This window comes from Heliangelus exortis, chromosome 12 (assembly GCF_036169615.1).
Source record: "Heliangelus exortis chromosome 12, bHelExo1.hap1, whole genome shotgun sequence".
In the NCBI taxonomy this organism is placed as follows: domain Eukaryota; kingdom Metazoa; phylum Chordata; class Aves; order Apodiformes; family Trochilidae; genus Heliangelus; species Heliangelus exortis.
Window position 1 is genome coordinate 7,935,522 of NC_092433.1, and position 13,112 is coordinate 7,948,633.

Below are 13,112 nucleotides of genomic sequence, written 5' to 3' on the forward strand. Positions count from 1 at the left end.
ATCAGATTAGCTCCTTAGTCATCTGGACATTTCAAGACAGCTATTGTTTTCAGCTGCAGCAACCACCATTCACATTGAGCTCCAAGTCTCTGCATGGCTCTAATAGAGATGAGCTTTTTAAAATTGAGTAAGTTTCCTTTCTTTGAAGTATTTAGGGCTTGTCACTGTCTAACTGAAACCAAGATGCTGACAAATATGTGAGTCATTTATAAAGCAGTTAAAGTACAGGATATATATAACTAGAGACATTCTTCTGATTAAAAATTAATCTTGTATTAATAAGTCTTCCTGTTATAAAACTCTTTCCAAATACAGTAACATTGAGCATGGGAATTTGAGAGGTTTCAGGGATGGCATTTTGTTATTACCAATCAGCTTTATTATAAACAAACTGCAACTTTTCAGCACAAGCATACAGCTCAGGTAAACCTAAGCTCATCATTTTATTCTAAGTACTTGAATGTTTGCTGAGGAGTTATCCATGGCATATTTCTGTTTTAAGATGGTGTTCTTTACATTAGGCATTTTGAATGGTCTCCATTAGCATAAGCCCTTCTTTGTCTTTGAAAATGTTTTTTGTCACTACAGTTTATAAGTCTGGTTGAGGTCTCTATGTTTGTTTAAACTACAGATCAGTAAATTGCTGAGATGTGTATTACATTTCAGGGTTTCTTCATGATACGTTGTATGTATTGTTCAGATCCCTGTGTGGTCTAGTCACTCTATATATTATTTCAATGAAATAGCTAATGACAAGCTGGTTGCTTAATGAAGTGCTTTCGTGGCACCTTATTTAGGAGGGAGGATCTTTTTCTGGCAGTTGAAGGGTAGTGTAACAGTATCTAGTGTAATTTCTCTCTTGGAATCTACACGTAGTAAATCATCTGTGCAGTAAACTTATGTCTGGGAAGCCTGAATTAATAACTTCTAGGTCAGCCTCACAAATTTTTCATTATTTTAAATGCTTTCTCCTGTTGGTTAAGCCTTTTGTGCAAAACGACATTGAATTGCAGAGAATAGATGGGTTATGACCTGTATTTTTCAGAGAAGGATATTGACACTACTATGTGTCATTTTGGTCACAGATTTGAAATGAAGCAAGGACCAAGGATACATTAAATATGTTAATAATGATCCATTAAAATATCCCTTTAAAATGTTAAGTATGATTGGGTTTTTTTATGATTTTTTTCTTTTTTTTAGCTGTGGGAATAAGCTTGGAGTCTACATATCCAACACTGAGAAATCTTTTCTTTAAGAGCATACATGATATTTGCACTAATCTTTGTTTCTATAAGTGGTTAAAGGCAATGTAGAATTTTCCTGCAAACCAGAATTAACAACTCATGTAATTTTTTTACACTCAGTTCTTCTCCTTCAATGTAGACACATGCAAGGGAATTTGTATATCTGTATATCATGTTTTCCATTAAGATTATAGTAACAATTAAGAAAAAAACCCTATTTTGTGTGTCCTTAAAAATGTCATTCTCTGTATGATATTTTGGTAAGAAAAAAAGCAGAATCTTAGATAAACATCTGGTGGGAATGAAGTATTCATGTTTTTTACTAGATGAGCATTTCATTTGTGATTGAATGATGCTGTGGTCCCTCTCATGTCTTAGTGTTTTCCATTTATTTTTTACCAGAGACAGGAAGGCGAGAGCAGTGAAATAGGAAATTAGGATGTTTAGAGAGAGTAACTAAAGAGAGCTGCAAAATGGTTTTTAATTTGTTTAGATGGCTGAGAGGCCTCTACGTGTGTGATCTTTCCTGCTGAGCTGAGGGAAGCACGTAAAGCCACTGTGTACCCAGCCTGGATTGCCATTGTCCACTGGTGACTTCCTCAGTTTTCAGCAGAGCTTCACCCAAGGCACTTCTAGGAATGTTTCTCAAATTCTTCAGAGTTTTTGGAAGATGTTATCTCTTCCACCTCTTTAGCCAGCACTTCTAATGCTTGTAAACAAGTCTGGGAAGCAAACTGGATTGTGGGGTACACGATCTGCAAAATTACCAGTTACCCCGTGGCTCAGATGGGTTTCAAACTAGAATTTATGTCTCTGATTGTCTTGATTTGCCTGATCATCTATTCTAAAAGCATTTAGCTATTTTAGTTCAGAATAAATAAAAGTGCCACACAAATTACAGCTGGAACATAGAAAACATTAATGTTTCTGAAAGTCTAAATTGTTTCCTCAGTTGTTTTCACAAAGCTTTACACAATGCTGTGGTTTGACCAGAACTCTAAGTTAAGCTTTACATACATAAGTTGTATGTAGGAGTAGGATAGCAACACACCCTACAGCTCAGTAAGCATGCTAGGAAATTGTTCCATGAGTAAGAGACTTTAATATTGTGAAGAAATAATTGTGCAGACTCCAGGTAGTTTCATGATGCTGCTCTGACAAGTTCTGTTCAAATAATGCAACCCTTTATTACTGCTGTTATCCTTCCTGGTGTTAGCCTGGCCTTGCCTGATGTGAAAAATGGTTAAAAGCTGAAAACACAGAGCAACAATTTTTATATTTCGTAACCTTAACTCTTGGTCTTTGCCACTCACTTATTTGCACAAGTTCAGGAGACAATTAGTGTGCAGGTGGCATTTTGCCCGCTTGGGTGTTTTCTCATACCCAAGTTTTTAACCTCCCTTCCTCCTGTCCTGCAGCCCAGGTCCCAGGCCAAACAAACTGGTATTTGAGGCAACTCTGCCACAAGTAGTTGATGCAGATTCTGAGTTTCTGTATCTAGGACTCATGCTTGTTCAATGAAATAAATGAAATTCTTACAATATGATATGTAAAAGTGTTTTCTGTGTGTACTTTTAAAAACTATTCATACAGTTGATGCAAAGCAGTATTGTAAAGAATCAGAGAAGCAATATTGCATTTCAGCAATGATCCCATCAGAAGGCTCTTCTTAGCATGACCTGCAGGTATGATGAGTTCTCTCAGTATAACATGAAAGTTAGAATACTCCATACTCCAAGTTAGAATACTCCATACTCCAATCTATTTGTACACAAATGCAATTTTTGAAATAATCTGTTTTCAGTCATCCCCCTCATGACAAATTTTTTTTCATGGTGAAATTTTTTTAAACACTTCTAATTCATTTTATGAATGAAGTAGATGCTGCTGTCCTCTACCCCCTGCCCTCCCCAAAACCGTGTGACTGCAGAGACATGTGTTTCTTTTATTAAATTAGCTCATCATCCTGATCTTGTTATTTCAACTGTGGGCTTAGCTGACCAAATTTCTGTATTGCATGAGAGAGTCATTAATCATTTAAAGAGGATTTGTATACACTCAGTTGCTCAACATCTCATCTCTCACTTTACTCCCAAATAAATTCAATAATGTTGCACGTGTTCTTTTGCTTTTCTTTGTATAGTCAATAATATTAACTTAACCTCCTGTGTGTATGGTGGGTGGTTGGGAGTAACAAAACAAACCTTGAATTGCAGTAAGCTCCATGAAATTTCATTCTGTTCTAGTTCTCCAGTATTTAATTATTTTGATTATCCCCCACTGGTATAAAAAAAATAATCTGGTAAAGTACATGTTTAATTCATCATTTGAAGCCACAGTTAGTGTTCAAATGTTGTCATCTGCTGGAAGTGAACTGCCTGTCACTTTCTGTTTTATTAGGGATGGTTACTAACCCCCAAACCAGCAAAACACTATGTAGGTTGTCTACTGCCCCTGAGCAGATCTTGTTGAGGAGACAGTAAAACTCTTGCTGAATACAGAACAGTGTCATATTCATGCCTTAGACTATGAAGAGTCTGGGTTAAAGTTGCTTCTCCTGGGAGAGAGAAGATGCAGAGCTTGAGAAACATCTTTTCTTCTTTCTGGGAAGCAGGAATGAGGCACTTAGGGCATAGGATTGTAAAAAGGCACAAAGAAGTCAGATATGTCCTTACTGATAATTAGAAGCAGCCTGTAGGTTGTCATCAACCTGAATGTGTCAGATGAGCTAAACATGCACAGAACTACACTGATTTCACTTTAAAACTTTTCAGCTTACCCATTTGTGAAATTGCTTTTCTATTTCTATAGCACATTTAGAAATGTACAGAGAAGTTTTTTTAATCATCTGTAGTGTCATTTATTTGTTACCTTGTGGTGAGATGAAGACCTTCAGAAAATATTGCTGCATTGATTTTGAAGCAAGTCTGTAATTTTGCTATTCTCATTTACTGAATATTCTTTTTACAGAATTATTTTATAGAAGTTGTTGATCCTGCCTGTTAGGTAGCTTGGTATGACCTGCAGGGGTTTAAGGAGAAGAGAGTCCTGTGATCCTAGCTAGTAATGAAAATGGTATTAAATGTCAAAGTCTTGCAGATTTTTTTATGCCTAAGATACACGAATGGTAGAATTTGTTTAAAAAGCTCAGTCCCATAAAACTGATTCTGGAAATATTTGAGCTAATTGACTTTAGAGGGAACAAATCCACTGGATGTTGGCTTGAGATGCTCATCTTTTTTTCAGAAGTGGACTGTGAGGTTAAATACCATAAACTTCAAATTGTACTTGATGCATCTTTCAAATGTCTTATGTACCTTCACAATACTGTTCTAGTTTAAAGAATGCCTAACTTTATGCCAAGAACATGGACAGTAGAAGTCAGCAGTTAATCCTGTAAAAGTCACACACGTTTGATTTTTGCATTTTTTCCAATTGCTAGAAAAGAATAATCCCCCATGTACTTCGTAAAATAAGTGTTAAAAACAAAACAACAACAAAAACCCCAAAACAAAACATAACCAACAGATACTATAAAATCAAAGTGGTGTTTCTGTTATGTATCCAACTGCATTTGTATGTCTGTCTTTAGACTTTAAAAGAGAATAGTAGCTGGAACCCTTCTCCAGTGTGTGTCTCTGTGCCTTAAATGCTCAACAAGCTGCAGAAATTTTATAGTCCCCCCCACACCAGGCATCCTGACAACCTGTTTTGCTATAAGTATTTTGCATCTGTGTTTTGGACACACCCACATCAGTGGGATACTACTAATCTAAAAATATAATGAAGCATAGAGTGGGATTTTAATGCTCTGAAAAGAATATGAATCCGGTCAAGTCTTATGTTGTGTGATGCTGGATCTCGGTTTTTGTAGTTTGAAAAGGATCACTCCTCTTGCAGTGTGGAAGTCATGGCAAGCTTGAGGCATATGTGTTGAAAGATGTTTCAAAATCCTTGGGTGCTTAGAAGTGCTTATTGGTCTTTTCATGTTTTCTTTACTATTGCAGAGAGCTTGTCCTTTCGGAGTGAAAAATCTTAAGCTAACTGCTTCTTCCAAAGTGTAGTAAAGTTCAACAGACCTCTCACATATTTAACAAGAAAAATGAGCCTCTTCTAGTAGTATAATTCTGACTTGAAAGTGTTAAGTGTAGAGTTCTCTCCTGTGTCCAGCAGGAGTGGGTTGGGAAGATGTGTCCTCAGCAGAAGCTGAGAGCTAAGGGAGCTCTGCCTGTGTTGAGGCCGGAGTGGAAGTGCAGGAGGGAGCCTTGAGTGCAGCTGAGAAGGGGCTACCCCAGCCCCAGAAGCATTCCTGTCATGTCACTGAGAACTATGTGCAAGGAGATGATAAGCCTTATCAAAGGGCTACACTGCTATACTGGTAGATTTTCCAGGTTGAGGATTTTTTTTTTTTTATTGTTTTATGGTATTAGAGTGTAAGCTCATTGATGGGGATGAGGGTTTCTGGGATTTGTGTTATTTATGGGGCTTTGAAATGCTCAAGCCTCACAAATGCACATATTCTACCATTATTGTATTCTGGTTACAGGATGATTCACTTAAATCATGACATTCTTGATTAAAGTTGCTCTAGAAATGTCAGTAAATTGTCTACTTCAGCTCTGTAGCAGCAAGATAACCAGCTCTGAACTTACTCATCTGTGTAACTCGTATTTTTTTATCACATCTGTTGGGTGAAAGGAGAAATTATAGTGCCACCAGAGAAGGGGTTTGTTTTGCTCTTTAGCAGAAAATATTCTTTAGCAGAAAGTATTTTATATGTTTAAAAATGAACACCCTGAACGCTAGCATTTCTAGACCCAGCAAAAACATGAGATATCCTGTAAGGCTTGTCATGTAGGTGTTTGAAATGTCAAACTAAAAGCCTATTATGGAAGCTTTCTCTCCTACCTTGAGCTTACTAAATTTAAGGCTGACCAAAGAATTTTTGGTCAGCCTTGTGACAAAGAAACTTGAGAGCTTTTGTATGTAAAAATAGATATTTTTAAAGTTGTTTATCTATAAAGCAAAGGGAGGCTTCATCTGAAACTTGTAACGTCAAGTGACTCTTTTTAACTTCAGTGGGTGATTTGAGATAGTTTTCATAATTCCTTACTACTTGTCACTTTCAGTGGATCAGTTAATCTTTAGAACAACTCTGAGACCTTGATGTGTTAGCAATTTACATGCTGGTGTAATTGATTTTATACTATAATAAGATATTACTTATCAGATTTTAAGACAATCTTAATAGGTTAATCATGTTGGAAAGGAATGGTTATCCTGGGGAAAGGTCATCTTAATTTGACTTTGTAGAAAACATCTAGATCAGTTGTTTTTGCAAGTACACAATTAACATTTCTCTATTAAATCCGTAATTAGAGACTGAACACAACTTTTCCAATTCCCAGTGTTTTCTGAGCTTTGCTGTTGAATAAAGGCATGAAAAAAAAATTGGGGAGGGAGAGCATTTTATGTTCCAACAGATGAGAAAGCAATAGGATAGCTTTCAGAGAATAGGATCTTGCAAACATAGATGCCAGTTTTCTCAAATTTAAAAGCTTTTTAATTGAAAAGCTTTTCCAGAAGTTTTCAGGGAGGGAGGCAGTTTGCTTTTATGACCTTTTACACTTTCTTGCCTAAACATCAGACTATGTTCTTGAATACAAGAACTCAAGTCATGCTTCAAATCATAAATTCTCCTTTCTGTACAATGGTCAGAAGAGACTTCTTAGAAGCCAATATTGCATCCAGACATCTGGCTCTTCATTGACACATGAATACCAGAGTGTAGAGTTTGTCCTTGTGTTTGTAGGGAATCATTCCTTAGAGCAGGTAACTTCTCTCTCTCTCTCTCTCTCTCTTTTTTCTGTGGGATGTGTCCTACTGGTCAGAGTCCTGGCAACAGAAACTTCAAATTTTATTTTTTATTATTTTTTTTTTAACTCATGGATGATAATTGGTATTTTGCAGAAACTCTCAGAGATACTTAAATTGTTACTTTCTTTCTCTCTGTGCTATTTAATGCCAGGTTTTGCTTTTACTTAATTTTCCATTCTATTTGGTGCTTTTTCTTTCTGATGCTCTAGCATTATTTTGAGGTTCAGTGCAAATGCCTTAAGCTTTCCTTGCTTTGGTATCTCCTAGAGACATCCAGCCTTGTCTTTAGACAAGCTGTGTGCTTGCAGAAGCCCTGTGAAAATGGTTCTCACATAGTTAAAAATTATCAGTGTAACCCCAATACTGCTATAGTCCTGATCCATTAGTGCAAATCTTTCCCAGTTGTGTTCTTACACCCTTCTAGTCCTCATAGCACAGTGAATTGGACTTTTTTTTTGGTATCTTGGTAAAAATAATTACTATAGAAAATGCATGCAAAACTAAAATTGTGGTTTGCATTATTTCACACCATTAAAAAAATACTTCATTTTAAAATACAGTGAAACCAACTGATACATCTACTTTTTTGTGTCAAGTACTCTATGTTGCGAAGACAATCTGCATTAGAATGTGTCTTTATAATTAAACAGTAAATATTTATATTTAAACAAATATGCTCTTTACAGTGTCAGCAATTACTTGATAAATAAGCATCACAAGATATCTGTTTACAGTAAGATAAATTGAAATGGAGAATATCACTTGTTCTGCAGATATTCAAGACATGAGCAATACTTCTCCGGGCTGTATCTAAATTATTGATGTCTTGTCTTAGCAAAGTACACTTTTAATCAAGGTGCTTGTTTAGTTCAAACATTATGCCAAAGTAAGTGACTAAACTGGAGCAGACAGTTTCCAATTTTTCTTCTTGCCTTGCAGCTTAGTTCTCCCCTGCAGTCTCCCCCTGTGGTTCTCATTGCATGCCACAAGCCTTGCACTTACCCACAATTTTTCTGTAATACCTTTTGAATGAATAAGTGTTTATCATCAATAATGTGTGGCTGTGGCTGCTGACCTCTAAGGGAAGGTAGAGCACGTTCTCTTCTATTGTGGCTGGGGCTACCGTGTGCTGTATTACAACAAAGCTCACTTGTGCTACTCAGCCTGAATGAACCTGTAAAACAATTTTGTGGTCAATTTCCTACAGCCCTATAAGTCTCTGTCTACTTGGATTATACCAGCATGTCAGAGAAGCCCAGGGTTCTGCAGACTGTTAGCAGTATCATTCTTTGGGAAGTCTCAGATATGGTCAGCTCCTTGCTGAGGCAGAATGGCTCAGTCTGTGTTTTGTTCAGTATTACTGATCAGTTTTGACCAGCATGGCAAGCACTCCTTGCCACTGGGAAGACTTTCTTTCTTTCCATTTTACCCCTTTACATGGGTAAAATACTTGTATCAAATGAAAGCTGAGATTCCTATTTGTCCCCAGGTTTTATGGCTTTGCTTCAACTCTTCATTATGGTGCAGTGTGAGCTTTTAAAATGGTTTATCAAATGTGATGCAGGTGGTGCTAAGGAATGCACAAACAAAAAACTACAATTTGTTTACTTTGGCAAATAGAAATGCACAAAAGGATAGAAGTTCATGTTTAGATCTTGAGATCCATATTGCAGATTACATGAATGAGATTTCCTTTGAATCCTTTCTCTCCAGTTCATTGCTCACCGTGCAAGTCTAGATGCAAGGTTAGTGTAAACTCACCCGATGGCACAGTTGTGGTAGAGCCTGGCTATGCTCCCAGCTTGGATAATTATTTTGTTATTTATTAGACTAATAACTTTTTGACATGTATTCGGCACACTAAGAACTGACCTAGTTGAGGTTACATCAAAAATTGACCTTCATTGAGAAGATTAAATTGAAGTAATTTTCTTTTAGAGCTTAGCAGGTGGAGTATTTGTGTTGTCAGCAAACAGGTCTTTATCCTCTTTCCCATGGGCATTGTCTTGAATGCGGTGTCAAAATGCCAGATGGATTTACTTTTTTTTTGTCCTCTCTAATTTTTGATTTTTGATCTATCACCTTTCAGCTTTCACTTAATTTTCTTGGAAAGAAAGTGCCTAAAAGAAGCCACTGTGTAACAACTCTGCTTAAATGTTGATCTTTTTCAGTAGTATTTTTTAGCTATGTACATTACTTGATATTTAATCGTTAGAACTCATAGGACTATATTAAGTGCATCAGTTTCGTAGGCTTCTAAAAAAACCCACAACAAACAGAACAAAACCACAAAGAAATCAAACAGAAAGAAACAAAACAGGAAAGTATTAATTATCTATGATACTGTAAAGACTACTTTATGCTACAGTTTGCTTTTAAAAAAACTCCACATAAATCATAGATCTGAAAAGAGAAAATACAGACTCAGACCAATAGATGAGTGAATACTAAATCAACCAAAGAAACAATCAGTCCTAAATACCCTTAATTGTGTAATGAGTGGTTTAATTTATTTAGAATATAGCAGATTTTAATACTTGGCTAGCCTTGCTACTGCTAGGACATGATCAAAGGCAATGTCTACTAATTAACTCCTTTAGAAAAGGAAATAAGCTACTGAATAAGCCACCTCTTTCTTTTAGAGGTGATGTAAGTTCTGACATTCGTATTTGACATTTGTCCATTTTTTCTACCATTTAAAAATATTATAAAACCTATCGGCTGGCTAAATTCACATTCTTGACATCATAAATTCTGAATCTGAATTTACTGTAGATACAAAGTTCTGAGGTAAAAGATAACAGCATATTGCTTATGTATGTTAGTACAGAATCTTTTATCCCCAAGTGTATTCACCTTTTACTTAAAGTGTAATATTTAAATATAACTTTTGTGAATGCTTTCAATAGTGGTTTTTAATAATAATTAAAAAACCTAAAGCCCTTTTTATTTCTGTGTGATGATCAGATGAGGTTTATAAAGCTGAGAAGTGTCATGGAAGCAACAAAGTGTCTGAGCTGTAGCAGTTGTCTGAGTTGTAGCAGTGTCTTTATGGACAAGAAAACTGGTTTGGAAACCAGATGAAACAACTGTCCTTATCCTGCTGGAACTTAGCTGTCCTGTGGGTGTGAAGAGAGAGGTTGTTGACCAAAAAGAAGCATGAAATATATAATTTTACTTATCACTGTACTCCTAGGGGATGTAATATCAGCCTTTCTTCCAGAGTTAGTTACTATCTAATATATCATGGAAAAGCCAAAGGGCTTACTTCTTCCTTGCTTGGAATTTGAGTAGAATTGCATTTAACAACAGTCATTAGTGCATGGCTTAATGTTGTAAGGAATATTCTATTTCTTACGGGGATCGGAAATACGAATTGGGCTTTTAAGTCTTCTGCCATCTGTCTCTGGCTTTTGCAGAAAGGGGAAACTGAAAAAGCTGTTGTCACATGTGGGCAGCAGGCATGCAGTGCAGTTAATGATCCATGATAAACCCGAATAATAAGCAGAGCTGGAGGAGGTTTCTCCCAAATAGAATGAGAACTGGTATTTCTTGGACATGATCGTGTTTCCTCATCCTTTTGATTCTGGTACGAGAAGAATCAAATTTATAGCAGTGACATACCCCAAATGGTGGAGAGAAGGGCAGCATCTGTGTTAGATAATTCTAATAATTTTTTGAATTAATTAAATTACAGCTTTAGAGAAATTGTATCTCTACTCTTTTCTTTACCTGTGGCTCCTGAAGGAAAAAAAAAACCCAACCCACCAACAACAAAACCCAAAAAAATACTACTTTGGAGTTTTTTCCAGAGCCTTAGGATTCAATAGCTATATATATTCATGCAATATATGCAGCAGATTATTTGGTTCATCTCAGTATAAACCAATTAAAGTAAAATAAGATCAAATGTTTAATCATGTCAGATTAATTTCAGTGAAACTGATTTTCAAATATTGGTGTCTTAATCTTTGTTATGTGTAATTAATTGTGTGTGCAACACTGACTTTGAATATTTCTGTCATACACAGATAGTTCTTAAAATCTATCTAAAATACAGTGACTTCTTTTGTATTCTGCTTTCATCTAAAATGCAAACAATAGGTTGGACATTCTGAGAAACTGAAAGCTAAAAGAGTAGGATATGGAAAGCTGCTTTTCAAGTCAGCCTTCATTTAAGATACTGGTTAAATTTCAAGCCTTAAATTGGAAGTTTATAGATAGTAAAATTTTTAACTTGTTCTTGTTTAGTAGAATGTGCTGTATATCACACTGGGAAAGAGTGCTTATGAAAAATCTGTAATGTTTTTGTACTTGTTGGTCTGATTTAGCTTTGTAAATGGTATAATATATTTACACTTATCCTTATACAGGTTGTGTAGATGGATATCATCTATGACTTCATAGATTTATACCTAAATATTGTTTCTAATGATTTACTTTCAAATGGAATAGAAAATCATAATTAATGAGGTTTTTCTCATTTTCTCAGACTAAACTCTGGTCTCTTTCAATAACGAAACACATCGTGTACTGCTGCCAAGAGTTAAGGTTGTCTCAGAGGCTAAAAAGCACTCTTCACTCTTTGTTCACTCCTTCAAAACTTGATAGAATTTCCCTAGGTTGCAATAAATATTTTTTTCTAAATTGCTGTTGCTTATCTGGTTATATGTCTATACAAAATAGACTAAAGGAATAGACTAGGAATCCTAAAGAGGTAAACAATAATTTCTTGTTAAAAACAAATCACTGCTAAGTTTCTATGTCCATATTAAATTAAAGTATGGGTAATTTTAGGAAACCTACTATCATGTGCATTTGTAAAACAAATCACAAAGCAAATATTTTTCTTTAGAATATGTCAGTCAGTGCACACTGGGTAAGCAGCAATATTTAGTTAATATTCCTGTGACATGAAACACTTTTACTTTGTCACAGCCTAAGTTCAGAACTGGTGGCAGTTCTTGAACTGTCAGAAAGAAGCTAAACAGAGTGATGATAATTAAATAATTACCCAGGGAATTATTTAAATCTAGAGAGATTTGTACTAAAAATAGGGTGTACATTTTTAACATTCAGGATGTTTGCTGAGCTGCCTTCAACATTTCCAGGGCTGCCAGAGTTCTCTGGTAATATGGGATTTTGCTGAAATGTATTGATAAATCTGTTTTCAGAGATGCACTTGTGTTAGGAGTGTAGAGGGAATCTGAGATGATAAAAAAATATCATCATCTATTCTAGATAGAGATACATGTAAATGTTAATTAATGGACTGATATATAAATGCTAAAATATTAAAATGTTTTGATGCTGAATGTGGATTCTGAATAATATGGGTTTCTGTTGCAGTATGAATACTTCAATGCTGTGCTCATAAATGAACGAGATGAAGAAGGAAACTATCTGGAGCTGGGGAAGGAGTTCATTCTAGTGCCAAATGACCACTTCAACAACTTGCCTGTGAACATCAGTCTGAGTGATGTCCAAGTACCAACCAATATGTACAACAAGGGTAAGAAAAGAGCTGGTTTATTTCATCATTCCACAGGCTGAACATTATTTTAACATAGCTTTTAAAATTAAGCTGTTGATAAAGTTTATATTATGTCTTTTTTCCAGTTTGCAATTAAACTGAAATTTCAGTGGAAGAATGGTCCAAGTATGACACCTTTGTGATACCTTTTTTTTTCTTTTTTATTTTCCTGTGTCAATTTAGCAATTTAATGTGGTCCACAATTTGCACATTATGCTTGCATGAATTCTGCCATAGAATATGGTTATTTTTATGAATTATTTGGAATCTTCAAATCAGTTGAACAGATCCCATTGTCACAAGTTACATCCTGCTTTTGCTAAAGCTAGACGTGTCTTTAAAAGATACAGGGTGGCTGCAAAGAGGGAACATTTTATTGGATTTATGCTCTCAAGCTTCTGGGAACAATTGTAGCTATATGACTATATACACAGCTGCTGGTATTATTTCTACTC

At 35.6% G+C, this 13,112-nt stretch overlaps 1 protein-coding gene across 2 annotated transcripts in view; it reads left to right on the forward strand.

The window, feature by feature from the left end:
• Window positions 1-13,112, forward strand: part of CACNA2D3 (calcium voltage-gated channel auxiliary subunit alpha2delta 3) — a 383,322-nt gene that overhangs the window by 145,848 nt on the left and 224,362 nt on the right. For both annotated transcript variants that reach the window (XR_011728222.1, XM_071755835.1), the window contains exon 5: window positions 12,474-12,636. Coding sequence is in view for 1 of the 2 variants with exons in the window: in XM_071755835.1 (XP_071611936.1) it covers window positions 12,474-12,636 (163 nt within the window). In the remaining variant the exon portion in view is untranslated. The remainder of the gene's footprint in view (window positions 1-12,473; window positions 12,637-13,112) is intronic.